Here is a 19,771-nt window from a genome sequence, read left to right as displayed (position 1 = left end):
TCCAAAAAATCACGTGTGAAAAACATGCGTGTGAGACCAGGTCTGACTTGAACGCATGCTCAACAAACATGCATCCAGGCTGTGTGTGTTGGCACACGCAACCAGCTACACAGCCAGCAGCCCACCTTGTGCTGGAAATCAAGGCAGACCCTGAACTCCTGGAGTCTTTCTGGGTCTGCTACCAAGTTTCTTGCTCCCAGATCGAGCTTCCCAGAGGAAAAGAAGGAGCTGATTGGTTTCACATGACTTCAGGGCAGAAGACCCTTAATTAGAAGCTTGCTAACAGCCTAGGCTTCCCTTCCTTTGCCAGCATACAGCTATACAATTTGTTTGTTGATGTCTGCCTGAAAAGATATTCCTCCTCTGATAAAGTGCTGTTAGTCTGCACCAAGCTAAATAGTTAATAATAGTCCCCATTTCAGAGACCTTTCTATATGGTGCATCATCCTATGCATTCTGCTTATTGAATAATAAAAAACAGAAATCTGTCCGTTGGTTTCCGGCCATCATTTCTCCTGGAGGCACCAGCTCTTGTGTTATGACAGATTGGAGATATGCCTGATACCACTCATAACCTCCTCCCTTAGATTCACTGGTAGGATTGGGTCCATGGCTCAATGTTGAAAGCTCACTCCGCTCCATGCTCAGAGATTGCCAAGTGCAAACCTCTCCAAACCTACTTTCTGCAGCTGACATGAGCATGGAGAAGAGTCTGAATCAATAAACCTTACTGACACTCCCAAGTGAAGGGTTTGACTTCAGTAACATCTTTCCGCCGTGTATGCTGTGAATACGCTGCAATGCTCTGATTTATCCTAGCGTGTCCTCTAGCAATGTCAAGATGACTGCGGCTGCCATAGTTACACCCAGTATACTTAGCTTTCAAAGCTTTTTAAAAGTTCTTTTATTCTACTTGGTCTCCTTGTCATCCTGCCTTGCCTGTTCTGTAGTCTTAGAGGGGAGCTTTGCTCTTCCAGCACCCATCACTCCCAGTATGAGTTAGTCAAAAAATTAGTGTGTCCTCAGTCCCATGGGATGCTTATGTCGTGTCCTGCCTCTGTCCCAGGTGGAGCAGCTGAATATCCCAAAGATCCTTGTCTCTAGTCCATTGAGAAAAAAATAGGTAAAAGGACCTTTTTTTTTTTCCCCCTTCTGAGATGGGTGAAAGGGGAACATGCATTTATTTCTCCTTTCCTGCGCTGAAATACTGGGTAAGTAACCTTCAGTCGCGCATCACTTTGCCCCTGCCCCACAGTCTGTGATTTCCATCTCCTGGAGACATCAAGGCTGATGTCTTTATCTTCCTAAGGTCTTTGTAACAGCCTGAAATCAACTGAGCAATAGATTCTTATGCCTAGAAAAGGAGCAGATGCCTTGTTGTGGGCAGTGTTGTGTGGGAATGAGTGTCTGTGTGTCCTTTATATACCTCCTAATTGGCATGTTCAACTCATCCTCAGTTTAAGGTTTTCCTCTCCTATTAAGGAATTTTCATGGCACTCCTTTCTTTCCTCAAGGGAAATTGAGAAACACTAAATAATTAGCTCTCACAAAGGCTTGGCATGATTACTAGAATGTAAGCTTTTTGGAGAGCAGGTAGAAATTTCTAACAAAATGTGGTGTGTTTTAGAATACCAAATTATTGACACTGAAACTGTTCCTGGGAAAAGATCAACCTGAAACAGTTTGGCGAGTTTAAAAGAAAAAAAAGAATTACATTTGAAACAATTCATAATGCTGCATTTCAGCTATTTTCTGAATCAAAATATTTTTTTATATAAAAGCAACCTTCTATTTTAAAAAATTCTACTCTTTTATAGGCTAGTAATATGTGTTATATGTACATATACATATACTACATGTACTAAATATATAGACATGTATTTGTTTTTCAAGATACTGTTATTGATGTGATAATACGTGATGGCCTAGTTTGGAGTTTTGGCCATGATTGTGTTGGGAAATTTGCAGCGTAAGGAATACTTCCAAAATGAGAAAGTTTTTTTCCTCCCTAGCTTTAGCTTTGCCTTCAGGATCCTGGATATAAAAAAACCCCAACAGCATAAAATACTGTTCTGCCACCACAGCCACTTTCTGAGAGGTCCAAGGCAACATGCTAGCGTGGTGTGACTGTGGTAGGCGTATTGATGTGTTAACAAAAACTTAAGTGAGGTGCTAAGGATACTTGTTTATCTCCCTAGTGCTGAATAAAGACATCACCACCTGCAGGACCTCAACCATCACAGGAACACTGAAGCGTCCATCACTACCCGATGAAGAGAAATTGAAACTCAATCACCAGAAGGGGTCATCAAACTTTAATAGTCTTCCAGCCAATGTCTCCAAGATGCATCTTCAGGGCTCACCACACTACCTGGGGGCCATCAACTTGAATGAGTTCAGCAACCACACTCTCACTCTGAAGAAGGACAAGAACCAGCCACCTAAGTCCATCTACATCTGTGATGGGGACATCTTCAAGAAGTTGGACTCAGAACTCTCCCGGGCGCAAGAGCAAACGCTGGACACCAGCTACGTCATTCTGCCTACCAACACGTCTACCTTACGGGCCAAACCGCCCAAAGACGAGAGCAAATACAGCATCAATATTGACCAGATGCCCCAAACACGGCTCATCCACCTCAGTATGGCTACTGACCCAGGTTTTGTTGTCAAGAGTCCTCCACGGGAGCCTGTAACCATGACATGCAGTGAGGTGCAAGGTTCCCCCATGATACAACAACAGCAGCAGCTGGCTCCACAAAATATCTCCAATGAGTCACAGATTCCCAACAGCCTGTGTGACACAGGTGACTCAGGGAACTCGGGTGTGGTGTCCAAGAGTGAGACCGTCTCCACCCTCTCCATGAGCTCTTTGGAGGTAAGTGTGTGAATTACTGTCTTGTTCTCAGACCAGAATGATGCCCTGCCCTCAACCAGCTGTTTCAAGAGAAGCACCTTAGGCCAAATGCAACCCACCATACAGTGCCAGTATTATATTATCAAGAGGGATCACTGGCATGTGATACCATTTTGTAATCTAATTTTTAAAATCTCCCATTACTTCCACAGACATATTCCATTGCTGGATGGACTGTCTTTAGCCCTAGAGGCAATGCCAAGTCCAATAAAAATGTTAGCCTGTCAAAGACTGTTCGTTTTAATGCAAGGCACATGACTTGCATTTCATTTTCTCCTTCTATTCTCTGTCTCTGTTTCCCGTTTTGCCGACTTCAGTCATGATACAGATGAGAAAACCCTAGTGATCACAGGTGTAAAATGTCCCTAACGCGTACCCCACAATGCTTTTAACAGCAGAGGGATGTCAGAGGTTTTGCGTAAGTGCAGTCTTCTCCTCCTGACCTGTGCTAACTCATTACATACATTAGCAGTTCTCCCTGGACCATAGATCTTACCCTGATGTCTGTCCTAGTTTTTGCACTTAGCATCTGACCCTTTTCTTGCCTGTTGTCAGAGAGCAGGTCTTGGCCGTAGCTGTCCACATTTCAGTCTTGGCTGACTGATGCTCAAAAGCTCCAATAGATGAGTTGGCTGAGCCTCTCTGCTTTCCATTCTGTAAACCACCTGCAAGCTCATAACTAGGACAGAGGCTTGAATTGGCCAAACTCCCATGCTCAGCCCTCCTTGGCACTCAGTGTTTTTTGATAGGGATCCCTCTAAATGGCTGGCACTTTCCGTCACGAAGAGCCAGAGAAACACGTTAAAGGTGTAGGAAGAAGGAAAAGAAGAAGGACTCTCCCTGTTTTATCTACCGTGTGGTTCAGTTTGTGCCCACTCGCCAGCGTCAATCCCTTATTAACCTTCATCCATCTCTTTTTCTTTTGAATACCCAGAGGCGGAAATCCCGGTATGCAGAGCTAGATTTTGAGGTGAGTACATCCCTTTCTGAATGTGTTTTTTGACAAGTAGGCACAGAGTGGAAAGCTTTGAAAGAGCCAGTCCTCCACAGAGGGTCCATGGGGCTACTGAGAGCTAGTGCAGCTATCCTGAGTCCAATCATGGTATCCTTCCCAGGAGAGCTCTCCTTTCCCTTCAAAGCTGCTAGCTTATTCCAAAACAGAGTCACATTAAGGGCCCACAAGGAGCTGCCTTAACACTAGAATCACTTCAGAGCTCCAGTTTGTGAGCTTGGTCTGAAATTGTGGCAGGATGGGTAGATCTAAACTGATACTTCAAGTTGGTCCCAAATTATTTGAGCCACCTTGTCCAATTATATAGCGCTTGGCAGAGCACAAGAAAGCCATATTCGACATGCTTTTATATGCAAAGGGAAGTCCTTGTAGAAATTGGTCCTGCCTCTCCTTCTGGGCAGTAGAAGGTAGAAGTGAAATGCAGAAGGACCAAAATACAAAGAAAAGGAAATTGTGGGATAGTTTCTGATGGAACTTCTTGTACCCAAATCCTACATGTTTGGGTAAGCTCTGAACACATTTGCAAAGGAGGCACTCTGAGAACAGAGTCAGTTAAAGAAGATCAGCAAAGCTTCCTAGGTCAAGCTGGTAGAACATTGCCAGTCAAGCACAAATTCTGCAGTATAAACAGTGGGCAGTTGCAGGTTCAGGGTAACCACAAGGTCAAAAATTAGTCTTTTCCATGTTCTCCCACCATCTCATCCTGAAAATAAAGGCAGTGCTACAGTGGGTCCTCAGTGAACTTTGACGGTAGCTTAAGCACATCAGATTGCACCTGCAGGGAGACAGAGGCAGGTTTTAATTACGTACGTAACTTTGGGGGGGAAGACATGCTGTTTCTGTACAACTGAGTAGGGTTTGCTGACCTGTGACCCTTTGTGTTTGCTTCAGAAAATCATGCACACAAGAAAACGTCACCAAGACATGTTCCAAGACCTGAACAGAAAACTCCAACATGCAGAGAAGGAGAAAGAGTCTCCAACAACGGACAGCAAGGTTAGTCAGACACTTGCAGAACCATCATCCCCTAAAGCTCTCTAGTGCCAGCAGGAGCATGGGAAGAAGCAGGAAAGTTTAGGACCCTCATTGAATGCCTTACTTTGATTTTGGGTCCATGCATGTTGCAACAAGCACATGTGCACCACACAGGACATGGAGAGTTACAGAGATACTACTACCTTATCTACAGAGTGGTCAGCAGCCCAGAAGGAGAATGTCTGTCCTCATGTCTGTTCGTGGCGAATGGAGTCTATGTTGTCTTGTTTTTCACTGTTCCCTGTGTCCACGTCTGTCCTTTGCATTCCTGTTCAGGTCATCTCTGAGTGCTCTATCCATCCACTCATAGCTAGGAACTGGAAACCAGAACAGCCTTGAGGAAATCTAGGTGGAAAAGGGAAAGGGTAGAAGGTGGGGACAGTAGGAATCTTCTATTCCACTTGCAGGGGCTGAGTTGGAAGCCAAGGCAGCAGCCAAGACATAGTTATTTAGGAAAGCCACAGCAATGGGATTTAAGCTGTGATGGTGGCAGGACTTCTTGGGGACTGCATGCTAATTAAATGTAGCATGAGGGTATTTGTGGCAGCTGATCATGGCTTTCCTCAACAGGAGCAAACTTCCAGGGCAAGAAGAGACTTTGAGGGAGACAGGCTGAGGGAAAGACCTTGCAGCCTTTCAGTGAGGCAGAGATTTGGTACTAGAAACAGATATCAGGAACCTGCAAAGTAAGTGATGAGGGTAACGCAAATAAGGGAGGGCAGGCTGATGGCACCTCATGTCTCAGCCCATTAAGCCTGCTGGGCAAAAGTCGAAAGGTTGCAAGGAAGTGTATCTACTCCAGCAGAATGGAAGAACAAACAGCAAGGTCAGGTTGGCAGTAAGAAATGAAATTTGGGTTGTGCCTGCACTCAGGAGAGGGGCAAGGTGAGCTATTTATAACATTCTCAGTCATTTGCAAGCAAAGTCAGATCCAGGATGCCCAGTCACCTGCAGCATGGCCAAGGAGGCACTAGCGGGGCTTATTTTGATGGGACTCCCTTAGAGGCAAGACCGGAGCTCAGAGGGTGATTGAACAAGAGGTTTAGTTTGGTTCTTTGTGGAAGCAGAGCACTGCAGAGCCTTTGGTCTGCTTTCAGATCTCACAGCATTGCTGTGCTGAGCTCTGGAGATGTGGTCCCAGCAAATCCTACTTTTATTCTGTGTGGCAAAGTGTCATTATGGGCTGTCCAGTGTTACAGAATGAGAGGGATAGTGAATCTAGCAGGCAGGTTCAGATCAAAGAAGCCTGTGTTGGCCCAGAATCCCAATGCATTTCACTGAATTTAATCTCTCTGCTTTTTTTCTATTATTTAGATATGACACAGCTGTAAAATCAGAAATGCCTAAATACCATGTAAAAGCTAATCTGTGATATGTTTGCAGGAGGGTTTTATAGATTGAGATGTTTTGAGCTTTTCAGGGATGCATCTATCTAGAATTAAAGTTGCCCGTGTCAGCATCAAAGAGCTTTGAACTTCTGGAAAGAAGCTGTGAAGGTTGCCTTTGCATATTGACTGAATCTTTTTCAAGTTGTGATTTTTCCTTGGATGTAACCTGAGAGGGTGACCTTGCTAAGATCACTATTGGCAAGTCAGTAGTGGGTATTGGTTTAAAAACATCCAAAGCAGTACAAAGAATAATAAATAACTTTCTTCATCCCTTTTTCTGCAATTTGCTGCTGGGGACCCCACTGGAAATCATGCCCCATCTTCAGCTTGCCCTGAAAAGGCAAACTGCAGATACCAGGAATTAAAGTAACAACAAAAGAATTTTTTCTCTTTTATGTATGTTTAGGTTATAAAACGATGGAGTATTTCTTCTGGTGGAAGTGATAAAACTAACGTTAGCGTAAGTCTGGCTTTTGTTTTGCATTGAAGAGCATTGTAGACCTGTCCCAAACCCTTCCATGACGCATGAATCCAAACACATTCCTTCACCGGTAGGAAAATCCTTGCCTTGTGGGCATGAACAAGGTCATAAGGATCCTGGAATACCCTTGAACTCTTTCACACCTAGCATCATAGAGCAGAAGGGATGTTTACTGGGTCTAGTCCATCTGCCTGCATTGCTGTATCTTTGATTTCCCTTTTAAATAAGCAACCACAAAGTCAAGCTGCCAAGTCTCTCTCCAGCCTTGGCAGTTTCCCAGCCTCTCCTGGCAGCATGTTCCCTTGTCCTTAGTCCTTTCCAAGATATGATGCTTTTCCTAATCTTCTTGCACCTTCCTCTCTCCTCCTTCAACTCCAAGGTCGGAAAGGTGCTGCCGAGCCTTGAACTAAATGTCTGCATAGGATAGACCTCCTTTGGGAATTCCTAGGAATGGTGCCGGCCCTTTTTAGGGATTGGTTTGGGTTTTGGTTTTGATGTAAATGCTAGTCTTCACTGTACTTCAGTGCACTGGCCAAACCTGATTACCTCATCACACTGAATATGTAGCTCCTTTCAGATGAATTACTACATTGTCAGATTTGAAGGAAGCACCAACAGAAGAATGGGAGGAAGAAAAAGATCTTCTGTCTCTTTAGGAAGGGGGGTTGAAAATTCAACCATCACGTGCATTTACTGTTGAGAATTTCTCCATCTTCAGTGGTAAAACATGATTTTTAAGGGGTCTTCAGCAATGACCTGAAGGTTTGTACCAGCACATATATTGCTCCTCTCCAAGTATCCTGACACATTTAAACTTTGCATAAATATTACAGCAGGGTACACTTGAAAGGTAAAGAGGACTGCCCTTTGCTCACTGTCCCAGAGTAGTTACTGTTAGAGTTGGAAACATAATCAGGGACTCCTGCACGTTTGAGCTGTTCAGCTTTCCTCCTTTACAAGTTCCATTTCTGAAAGGCATTACTGATGTGAGAATGACCCAAACCCTATCAAAGGCAGCCTTGACAAATGCCTCCAGGCTTGTCTCTCATCCTGCAGACGTAGGGACAGGTTTGGGGAAGAATTCTACTTTCCCCTCACCCAGCGGCCAAGGAGTCCTTCCCTGGGACCTCCCCTTTGCACTGGAGGGCACAGGGTGGAAGCATACGTGTGATGCAAAGCACTGTGCAACACTGCTGCTGGCCACCGCATGTCACCGTTCAAGTCAGAACTGCTACAGCAAAGGTCTGGAGACTAATCCACATCCCCCTGAGATTAGGGTGTCCCCACTGCCGTCATCAACTGACCTGTCATTAATTTACTAATGAGCAATGTTGCCAGGATGGTATGTCCTACCAGGAGGTAGGCAATTAGGAGAACCAGAATACTGCCTGAAATGCCGACCGTGTCTGAATCTTGGCCATATTTAATGCATTCCCAGGAACCACCATGGCACCAGTGTTTGCCGCAGTTATTTTGCTACAAACTAAAGCAGACTGTTAACGCTAAAGTAACTTGAGCCTCGGAGTACAATAATACAGAACTGTCCTTCCTTGGGCAACAAACTTGGATTTTTCCATGGGTTTTTTTCAGTTTATTACATGAAATCTATTCCATGAGAGATGTACTTTCTTATGTATGTACCTCGACTGTAAAAATGCTCCCATTGGAAGCACACTCAGACATTGTCCAGCAGGATTCATGTTCAAAGCATACAGGACCACATATCCACCTGCATTCAAGCCTAGGCCACCTCACCGCTGCAGCAGAGTAGAATCATAGAATCATAGAATCATAGAATCATAGAATCATTAAGGTTGGGAAAGACCTCTAAGATCATCAGGTCAAACCGTCAACCCAACACCACCATGCCCACTAAACCATGTCCCTAAGCGCCTCATCTACACGTCTTTTAAATACTTCCAGGGATGGTGACTCCACCACTTCCCTCGGCAGCCTGTTCCAAGGCTTGACCACTCTTTCAGTAAAGAAATTTTTCCTAATGTCCAGTCTAAACCTCCCTTGGCGCAACTTGAGGCCATTTCCTCTCGTCCTATCGCTTGTTACTTGGCAGAAGAGACCAACCCCCACCTCGCTACAACCTCCCTTCAGGTAGTTGTAGAGCGCGATGAGGTCTCCCCTCAGCCTCCTCTTCTCCAGGCTAAACAGTCCCAGTTCCCTCAGCCGCTCCTCATCAGACTTGTTCTCCAGACCCTTCACCAGCTTCGTTGCCCTTCTCTGGACACGCTCCAGCCCCTCAATGTCCTTCTTGTCGTGAGGGGCCCAAAACTGAACACAGGATTCGAGGTGCGGCCTCACCAGGGCCGAGGACAGGGGCACGATCACCTCCCTACTCCACACTATTTCTGAGACAGGGGTCTCACTCATTTGTGGCTTTATGAACTCATCAGGGATGTAGACACTATTATCCAAAGCTAGGGAGGGTGGTAGGGAATTTTCAGTGCTAGCGAATTAAGATATTAGCATACTGACATACAGCAAATCTGATGACTGCAGGTTGAAAAGTAAATTTTTTAATGCACTAATAGGTCTCTGTATGACCTTACCATGGGCTATGGTAAATTTTCTCTCTCTTGCAGTCTTCAAGACTGCAAGGAAGATGGAGATGACTTTTGAAAAATCAGTCCTTACTCAAAAGGAAGTTACAGGTTTTTTGCTCCTGTTATGCTGGAATTTGGGATGGATTATTTCTGTCCACCTGAAGGAACTTTGAATCTAAAAAGAGTATCTCAGGATCATCATCTTTTTGCTCATCCTCCTCCCAAATGATTTGCAGCCAGCCTATGTGTGGAGGTTGCACACTGTTGCCTTTCCATTTTATCCCAGACCAAACTGGAAGCTGGTGTAGACCCTGAGCAGAAAACTGAATGAGCTGTGTTTGTTGAAGCATCAGAGAAGTCTGAATATTTATACCCTAGGCAGCTTTTTTGCAGCTAGGAAGCATGAAAGGAACCAAAGGTTGGAGACAAACATAGCAGGATTTGCATCAAAAAACCCAGCCATCCACACCACGCATCCTAAATGATTAAAATTAAAAACTCTCTTGGTGTCTAGGATCCACCAAGCCTTCATTTTTAAGGTTACAATAAGTAGCGAGTGGCTTCCACTGGGATAGTAGATATCTCTTCATAGCAGCTTTAAGGCACATTTTGCTGCCCAGATGCATATTGAAACATTACGTTGGTACTGACTCAGACAGCAGAGTTCTTCCTTCCTAATCACTCCCATCATTTTGAGTTGTTCTTTAGCTACCCGATTGCTAAAAAAAAAAAAAATATCCCATTGTTGGAAACCTTGCTGTAAGTTTGTTTCTCCATTTAAAATTCTGCCCTTTGCCTGGCAGACTGTCAGCTCCAACGTGCAATTTTTTTCCCTGCTTCCCCCTAAATACACATACTTCCCAAGGTCTAAATTCCTGCAGCTGAGAGACATCCACATTAAAGCAGGGCAGTGGCTATTTTCAACCTACTTTGCACCACATGGGAAATATTTTCCTGCGCAGATCTCTATTGTCAGGGTAAAGCACCTCCAACACTGCTCCTCCCTGCGAGTTAATTGCTAAAGAAATTCCAGTGCTTGGGTTGGACATTAGGAGGTGTTCTTATGCTCTGCAACAACATGGTATGAAAGTGGAGGCTTTGCAGCCTTTAAAGGAAGCGAGGGCTTTGTTTCTTCTACGCTTAGTGCCAGCTTTGAAAGCAATGGAAGTGACACTCCTGCCTTCCCCCTCGGCAGGAGTCCTTTGATCCAGCTCCATTAGAGAAGTTTGAATCACATACATATTCCTCTCTCCTCGCATCTGGCTTTGCATTCATCTTAAACAGCAGCTCTTTATTTGTGCAGAGGTCAGCGAAAGCCATGCTGAACAGAGCTCTGCAAATTTCTCTGATTTGCTCATTCTTGCTTCTTAGCTACTTGCTACGTTTAGCTCTCCGCAGCTCAAATGGCTTTTGCTTTGGCTGGAGCCCTGTCCTGGAGTTCACATACAGGATCTGGACTCAGTCTGTAACTCGGATCTCAAATCCAGTCCCATCATTCTGTTGGTCCTGGACGAGCACTTGCTCCAAAACCCAGTGGAAAAAGATACAAAGTTTTTTCTGCCATTCTATGTCTTTTTCCTATTTGCTGCTAGGCAATGTTTCTGGCTTGATTACTCCCTTTCTCTTTTCAGGTCAACATGTTTCTTAGCTTTCCTCTTTGGACACTTGGAGGGTATGCCTGTCCCGTTAGCGCTTGCTTTGGCATCTAACAGAGTAGTGAGAAAAAAAGGAATATTGATCAATATTGCAGGTCATTCCTAGTCAGGGCTGTGTGTCTCCCTGACACGTTCTGCTGCATGAGAGAATTAATTCCCTTGCTTGCTGGCTCCCTGGTTTTTCACTAGCTGGCTCCCAGGTAGGAAAATTTGGCTCCTGTCCATGGGAACCTCTTTGCATGGGCTGAGGCTGGGGGTGGAGGAGCTCAGATGGTGGTGGTTGTGTCACACTCAACCTCATTCCTCACTGAGGAATTACAAAATTGGGAGGCAGTGCTCCTCCTGTTGTCGACTGTGTGTCCCTCTGCAAGGGAAGCTCCACTTACAGGTAGGGTGTCTCCTCTGTGCCACGTGTTTAATCCTCTCTGCTCTTCTTAAAGGCTTTGGTAACTGGCAAATTTTAAAAGACTAATTAGGGTAACTTTTATATGGAGGAATGCTACATAACATATAATAGATACTACAATAAATTCTGTTATGAAAATGATGTCAAGCCGTAATTCATTCAGCCATAAACCATCTGTCAGCTACCGGGTGTCCAAATATACCGTCAATCAGCAGTCCACCTTCTCCTGTAGATCATCTGATACCTCCTGTCCCAAGTATCAGGCATCAGTTACTCTGTTTCTCAGAGAGACGACGACTTCCCTGTATCCTCTGCGTCAACAGTCAGTTCCTGCTGTGCCTTTTGATGCTAACCAGCCATCAGCTGCTCAAAAACCCTGCAGTTGCCACCAGCAGGTTGCAGCTCCTAATTGTTTGGACTGGTTACCCAAAGGACTCTATAAAGAATTGTGCTTTGGGTGTTCTTTGTCCCCTCCTGGAGTCCCTAGGTGCCCCTGTGAGGCATGGGGGAGCCTTGAATGATTTCAGCATTTTGGGGAATACCCAGTCCTCCATGTCCACCAAGTGGAGTGGGCTCCTCCGTAGACCATAGGCATTGTCCAAAAAACGATGGTATGTTAACCAGCTGGATTAACGGCAAGAATAGCCCGGAGAATAGCCTGTTCCTCACACTGGCTTTCTCTGCATCCTTCAGGCAAGGAGATAGGTTTATAAGCCTATGGAAAGAGCCCCTGAGGATCTATGAAAGACCTCCTTGATTCAGTGCCTGTTCACCTTCAGCTGTGCATGGCCTCATTAGACTTGGCTCACAGCAACCCCTACAGGTTAGACCATCTGAACTTAAGAGAATATAGAAGCAGAAGACATTTTTATAACCCTTTCATAACCTTTTCTAATGCTGGGTATTTCAAGTTTCCTAACTGATTTCCATCAATGCAAGTTAACCCCACAAATTATTTCTTCTTTTTTTAAAAAATGAAATTCTGAACAAAGTCAGCCACTTCCTTTTATTTTGCTTTTCTCCTAAATGGGAAAAAAAAAAAAAAAAAAGTATCATCTTTGTAGTTCAGAAGCATAAAATTCAGGAACTGCAGCTACTTGTTTCAAACAAAGAAAGGAAAATCTATCATTCTGTAAAAAAATAAGACAGCTTTCCCATTTTCTAATCACTTTCCATCGACATTGATCCAAAGATGGATTAGACAGCGTGAGCCACATTTATCTTTCAGATTCCCTGCTATACGCTCTGAATAACTTCATTCTGGTCCTAGAGTCATCAATGTCATGGGGAGAGACCATTTGGGTCATGAAAAATCCTTCAAGTTGACACTAGAGGCAATGAAAACAGCATGGGAGTAGCTGGTTCTAGGGGAGTTATTCCAGAGTGCTCTGTAGAAAGCACTGAATTCCTCTTCAGGTTATTCAGGGTAACTATAAAAATTGGGTATTAAAAAAAAAACCAAACAACCAAATGAAAAAGAAAAAAAAAAAAACCCAAAACCACCCAAACACAAGGAGATGCAGCTTAGAAGTTTGCACATTTTATTGTTTTCGACCGAAGTGTGAAATAGAAGTTGTCTTAGAGCAGCCACAGTCTCCCATCCCCTATTTATGCAATACACTGATGCCAGTCCTAAGCAAAAGAGTTGCACTAGGATCCAGGTACTCTGGATGAAGCCAGCCTTGACCCTTGAAGCCAGCACAGAGCCAACGTGCAGAAGAGTCTGTGGTAGGGAGGTGCCTCGCTCCACCACCGTCACCTTTCCATAGCCACCATGAGTGCAGGTGACTCACTGCAGTCTGCCAGGACTAGCTTTAGAAGGAGAGGATCCTGTGGATTATCTCAATGCACTTTGCCTCTGTCTTTGTTAGGGATTTGGGGGGTTTTGTTGGCATTGCATCTTAAATACGTTTTGTCCCAAATCCTCTCCCTCTGCCTTAAAGATGTACAGCCAAAATGAAAGTCTCTCGAATGAAGGAGACTCCGAATGTCACCAGGGTGATGAAGATCTCCAGTTTGCCCTGTGCAGCAGGTTTTACCCCAGCCTTGGGTCTGGGTGCTCCCTCCCTTCCCACCCCTCCAACAGAGGAGTCTGCTCTGCCACCCTGGCACCAGGCAGGTACCGATAAACATTTCCCTCCTCCCCGAATCTCATGGGCTGTGTCAGGCCAGAGTAATGGCTCTGTCTCTGTGAGTTACTGGCAGAGCAGCCTCTGCTGCTTTCAGCTCCTGTCTCGGGCCATTCTTGGCTGTCTCCGAGGCGCCAGGCCCTGGGCCAGCACCGATGCCTTTTACAGCTGGATTACACAACCCTCTCTCCAGGTTTTTTCTTCTTTTCTGTGCACAGCTAGGTTTTCCCTCCTGTCTGCAAGGATTGCTAAGACCCCACAGTGGGGCTGGAGGAAAATGCCAGAGCTGAAGCATGAGCCCAGTGGCTATTTCTATATGCAGTTCAAGTGGCCCAGACCCGATAAAAACCTTCTCCATATGGAGGGAAAGAAAAAGGATGCTGTTCCCAGGAGCCTGCTACCAATTCCCAGGGTGCCTCTTGCCAAGAGGAGAAGATTTTCTTTTGTCTCCCAGCATCCTTGCCAGAGCTCAGCCTGCCTGATTGCCTTTAACCTGCTCAGACATCCAACCAGGCACCGAGTCCTTCTGCACCCATGCTCATATCACGGCCGTGCACGCAGCTCTGTGAGCTGCTGGTGCGCCGTGGTGGACAGCCGGTGCATCCCACCCCTGAGGTAGCACCTCCACTCACAGCATCACGAGAGAAGTCTAATTCTTTTCTGAGAAGTGGGAAACTAAAAGCAAGCCTCCCCTCTCCATTTGCTGATCTCCCGAGGCTCCTTTTTATCTTCTAGCTGTAAGTAGACATCTTTGGAGTCACTAAGGCTGCTACAGTCATAGCTAGATAACACATCACACTGATAAGCTAGAAAGAAACAACCATATGGGGTCAGACCCAAGGCCAGTCTGGCCCTGCCTCCTCTCTGTAGCAGAGTCTAAAACATCTTGGAAAAATAAAAGAGCAGGGCAAGCATGTGGTAGTGCATCTTCAAAAAGATCCTCAAGATTTCAGTAATTTGTGCTCAGAGACCCCCTGACACAGAATGGTGTCACTTTACCTCATAGTACCGAATGGATGTTGCTTTTGTGAATGTTTCCACACACTTTTTATAACTTTGGAAGTTTTCAGCATCAACAGAGAGCTGTGGAAAGGTGGTCTGCTGGGCACTGTGTGCAGGACCAGCTCCTGGGGTTCACTCTGGGCTAGGCACTGCTTGGTGCATCATCATGCTCTGTAGTTGGAAGAGATGATCCCTACCATCAGTAGTCCGTTCCTATGGTCCACAAGCCACTAAGAGTTTCATAGACCTCTTTCACATCCATCCATGATCTCTTTTCAAGGCTGAAAAGTCTTAGTCTGTATAATCCTTCTCCTATAGACCATGCTCCATAAATTTGTGCATGGCTTAAACTGGCCACCCTTATCACTTCCCCTATATCCTTCTATCGGGAAGCCCATGGGGTGCGCTTAATATTCAAGATGCAGGTGCAGAGTGGAGTTATGCACTGGCATAGTGATGTTTTCTGTTTCATTCTCTCTTCCTTTCGTAATTTATCTATTCTTAATAATTCACAACATTTAATGTCTGTTTTTATTGCCATTGAGTAATTATTGTAACCCTTAGATCTTGTTCCCCAGTGACAGGTCTGGTCAGAGGCTATTGCTGTAGATGTGAACTCAAAATTGTTTGAGGGGTTTTTTTCCCAGTTTCTGTTCCCTACATGGATTTGCAGCTGCTCTCACTCAGAGGCTCAAAAGCAGCCCATGACAAGAACGGCTCTGAGGTTTGCTGATCGTGTTCAGTGTACGTGATCAGATCTGGGAGCATCCTCACAGCATTAAGGAGAGGCTGAAGGTCGGGAGTCTGGCAGACCGAGGGGCTGTTAAAACAGAAATTAGTTGGGAATAGAAGAACCTGATGCTGAAGGTGGCCGTAAATAATGCCATCAAAGAAGGGCTTTCATTTGAGAGAAAAGATGGAATTATTTATGAACTTCATGCATATGATCATTTGTGCTGCTCTCTGTTAAATAATACAGCTGTGGACATCGGTAACTTTAAGAACTTGTGGCATTACAGCAATTGTGGGAGAAAACAACAGGTATTTCATTGAAAAGAGCTGTTCTGACCAAGCTTTTTTTTTTCTTCACCTTTTGGGAAACTTTTAGTTTCATTCCATTTTTTGCTCTATATGTGCTTTTGTCTTTATGTGTACTTTCTTGCTGCATCTTTTCATAGCAGACTAATGGCCTGCAAAAACACCGCAGGTAGAAGTTTCACTTCAGGAAGTCTCAAACTTGTCTCATTAAGACACACACAGAGGTAAAAAGGTTTTATTTTTTAGAGGCAGTGGTTCTTAAATAGGTTTCAAAATAGATAATGGAATAAGTCAACAGTTTTATCACCTTTTCTGTCATATTAGTATTAATCACCATTGTGTTACATCATGGAATAAAGTAAGAATAACACCAACAGCATAAGAAAAGCTCTGTGTCATAGAGTTTAATGAAAACCTCAGCTGCAGATTTCAAGAACTGTGTTTTACATTCTTTTGGACAATACTTTTCCAAAATTTGCTTTTTTAAAGAAACAATTCTTTTCCAAAGAACCTTTTAAAAGTTATTTTTCTCCCTTTGAATTAAAATAAAGGTAATTTCAGAACATTTTCACTGCACATTGAGAAGACCAGGTTTACCTGTTTCATACATTTGCACTCTCTAGCCACCAAATGACCTTGCCTAGAGCCTTCTCCCTGTGAGCAGCTGTGGGGATGCAGGAGCAACTTCAAACACACTTTATTTCTGTATTAAAGGTGAAAATTTGGAAAAGCAGAATTCATGGCTTGGGTGATGTGATGAAAGCTGTCCCTGTAGGGATAATGCTGCAGTGCCTCTCCTATCGACACTGCGGCGTGGAGGTGGGATAAATCACAGACTTACAAAAGGCTTTTAGGAAGGGAAAAAATCAGAAGCCAAGGCAGGTGGATTAGCATGTAGCGGATGGGTATTTAGGTTTCCTATGGGGCTGCAGCAATCTCTGCACCATCCTGGAGTTCAATCATGACACTGCAGTCTACGTGTGGCTTCATCTCCCCTCAATCAATACATTTTGGTGACAGCATCGAGCTGTGACACGTCCTGGGCTGCACGTCACCTGCATGTCTGTCTCCTCATCTTCTTCCCAGACTTCTTCTCTCCTTGTTGTCATCCTCCATGCAGCTGCCTTTCCTCCCACCCTTTCTGCTAGCTGCCACTTTCCCTTTGGCAGGTGGCTCAAAAGGGCTCTGTGCTCAAGTCACGTGCAGGGAAACCTCTTCTCGCCCAGTGCTGGAGTGTTTTGTGTGGATAATTAACTGTGAAAAGCATCACTCTTGGGCGGGGGGCAGGGGGAGAAGCTTAGTGGAACAACTCATTTAAAATCTTTGCATGGACTACCCTTCATATACACTGAAGAATACACTCGTTTTACAGAGCCTCAGCTCTCCCCAGACTCTTGTCTTGGTGCATATTGGCAAAGATATTCTGTGGATTGATATCCGTAGCGGATGGTGCATGAGACTGGGCTAACGGCAGTCGATAAAGCCTCGAAGGCTTGGTGTGGAGTTGGTGGAAATGCTTTCAGTTTCAGAGCTGACGATCCAGCCCACCAAACAGCATGGGTTCACCGGCAAAATAGTTAGCATGTTTTGCTGCAATTAAATAGCCTATGAATAGCTGTGCTACATAAGGAATATATTCTCATCTATACAAAATGTAGTTGATGTATGTTCAAAAAGACCTCATTGTAATCTGGATTTCTGTGTGGGGATTTTCTGTAGAAGTAGAAAAAGCTCTTGAATTTTCAAAACCATGTTCAGTTTTTCAATGGAAATGCAAGTGGCAAAAACCTCAGCTGAAAGCTGAAATATCGAGGCATTAGGTGATACAGATAGCAATGGAAAAAAAAATCCCTTTATATTTTCTTCCTGAAAATAGACAGTTTACACACCAAATGCAATTTTCATTGAACCCCCACTTTACTTTGGATCAGGAGTTTCACAGAAAAATTTACCTTTGATATAAGAGAAGGAGGTGAAAAAATGCTATTTTTTTGCACAGGCACTAACCTCTCTTTCTTTCTTTCTCTCTCCTTTCTTACACTTTCCTCCTCTTGCAGCAAGAAAAACAGCAGACACCAAACAAGAGACCCTGGGAAGGAATCAGGAAAGTCCAGTCCCCACCATCATGGGTTAAAAAGGACATCGAACCTGTGGCACAGTCTCCCCTAGAACTAAAAACTGTAGAGTGGGAGAAAACAGGAGCCACCATCCCCCTGGTGGGACAAGACATTATTGACCTTCAGACAGAGGTCTGAGCGGAAAGGGAAGAAAGGGACTTTTTTTTTTCCAGAAAACAAACGAAACAAACAAAACAAAACCATGTTTTAAAGAAATGATTAAATTAAATCGGAACCGAGCGAGAGAAGTGTTTGGTTTCTTTTGAAACCTTTGGTAAGACTTTTGTATTGTTCTCAGCAGAGAGGGGGAATATTACTTTATAGAGTATAGTAGCTGTAGGTTCAGGACAACATGAGCTTTCCCAGGTAGGACTGGAGAAGAAGTGAACCTGGAAGAGAGCAAGAAGGAGGTAGAGAGTGGGGGGGGACTGCAGGGGACGAGCCCTGCCGAGATGCTTTCGGGCTGCTGCCGCATGCCGGGAGCCTTCCTGCTCTGCCACGGGGAGGTGTGGAAGGATGCCCAACAGCCACCGCGAAGGGCCAAGAAGATCGGGGTTGTTTGGGGACCACGAGAGGGGACACCTGCGGGAGCCTCGCTGGGATGTGATCTGTCCGTAGATCCCTGGGGGAGACCCAGCCTTGAGGGTCTGAGGCATCCCTTGCCGATCCTCGCCCCCCAACTCTCCCTCACCAGCTCATCCGAGAAGGCAGGAGACGGGATGGGCCAAGCGGTGGCCAAGAAGACATTCCCACTCCTACGTGCCACACCGTGACCTGGCATCGTGGCACTCCAGCAATGGGTCCCCACGGGGCCTGGAGGGGGAAGTGGTGGAGTCATCCATGGCTTAGGTGGAGAGGTAAGGTGGGGCTTCCTCCTCTCATCCCTCCACAGCAGAGCTCCTGCGCGCCCCAAGGAGTGGGACAGGCGCAGGAGGAAAGGACCACCTCCAAAACCTGCTCACCACGTCTCCAGGGAGAGGGTCGAAGGTGTTAGAAAAACAGACCAACAAGAAGAATGTAGGTCGTTTCATTGACTGTTAAATAGATAAATCAGCAGGGACCTTGCAAAGGTCCTCTTGGCCTCATCCTTTTTTTTTTTTTTCTGTTATTTTTCCTTGGTTTCGGACTCAGATTTATTCCAAGCTGCCCCTCCCTGGAAGGCAGAGAAAGAAAGAGGGAAAGACGGATCTGCCGATGTACCTGGAGACATTTGGTATACAGAGATGTTGCCTTAGGACATTGAGACAAACTGACAACATGAATAACGTCCACTTGGAAACAAACAAACAAACAAACAAAATAATCTATTTTTTTCCTTCTTCTTTTCTTTTCTTCAATAAAAAGAGAACTTGAAACCCAAGACCTTTCTTTTCTTTGGCTCTTGTCATTTCGAATGCCTTTCTGTGCCATAGGACTGTGCAGGCATGGGGTGAGGATGCCACCTGCAGAAGGTGGAAGGCAAGTTGCTCCATGGAAAGTTTGGGATGGTGGGAACACACAGCCCCTTTGTCACTCGCTTGCAATGTTTTTCTTTGTTTTATTCAGTTTGGGCTTTGGTTATTTTCCCCTCGCTGGCTCTTCTCCTCCCTCCCCACTGTCCAGAGCCAGCAGGCAGGTTTGTGGACCTACAAGAAGAAAGAGGTGGAGCTGGTCAGGAGAGCAGAATATTCCTCATCATAAAATACTGGTTTTTTATTTCACCATGAAAAAAATAATAATGATTTTTTTTTTTTTTCATTCAACATTTCTCAAGGCTATTTACAAAAACTAAGTTATCTACATTTCACCCCAAAAAGTGTTGTGCAATATTTTTATCATTAAAAAATATACCACTGACATTACATGCAGACTTCATTTTTTTTTATCATTTCCAGCACTGTCTGTCTGATGTTTGGAACGACTGTCCCAGCTTTGGAGATGTGCGGCGACAAACCTCTGGTTGTGAATGCCCAGATTGTGCCAGACAGCAGTGAAGCTTGATCAGGGTCTGAGTTATTACTGTGTGTTTGGGTATCTTTTTAAAAAAAAAAACA

At 44.8% G+C, this 19,771-nt stretch overlaps 1 protein-coding gene across 1 annotated transcript in view; it reads left to right on the top strand.

The window, feature by feature from the left end:
* The window catches only part of LOC104079416 (brain-specific angiogenesis inhibitor 1-like), a gene marked incomplete at its 5' end in the record, with an annotated part of 66,285 nt that extends 48,402 nt beyond the window's left edge, over positions 1 to 17,883 (top strand). The window contains 4 exons of the mRNA XM_009581450.1: positions 2,199 to 2,878; positions 3,852 to 3,887; positions 4,821 to 4,925; positions 17,679 to 17,883. Coding sequence (XP_009579745.1) covers positions 2,199 to 2,878; positions 3,852 to 3,887; positions 4,821 to 4,925; positions 17,679 to 17,876 — 1,019 coding nt within the window. The remainder of the gene's footprint in view (positions 1 to 2,198; positions 2,879 to 3,851; positions 3,888 to 4,820; positions 4,926 to 17,678) is intronic.
* Between the last annotated feature and the right edge of the window lie 1,888 nt (positions 17,884 to 19,771).

Source organism: Fulmarus glacialis, unplaced genomic scaffold, assembly GCF_000690835.1.
Source record: "Fulmarus glacialis isolate BGI_N327 unplaced genomic scaffold, ASM69083v1 scaffold3297, whole genome shotgun sequence".
Lineage (NCBI taxonomy): Eukaryota > Metazoa > Chordata > Aves > Procellariiformes > Procellariidae > Fulmarus > Fulmarus glacialis.
Note: the sequence above shows the minus strand (reverse complement) of the source record. Positions and strands in the feature narration are given on the sequence as shown.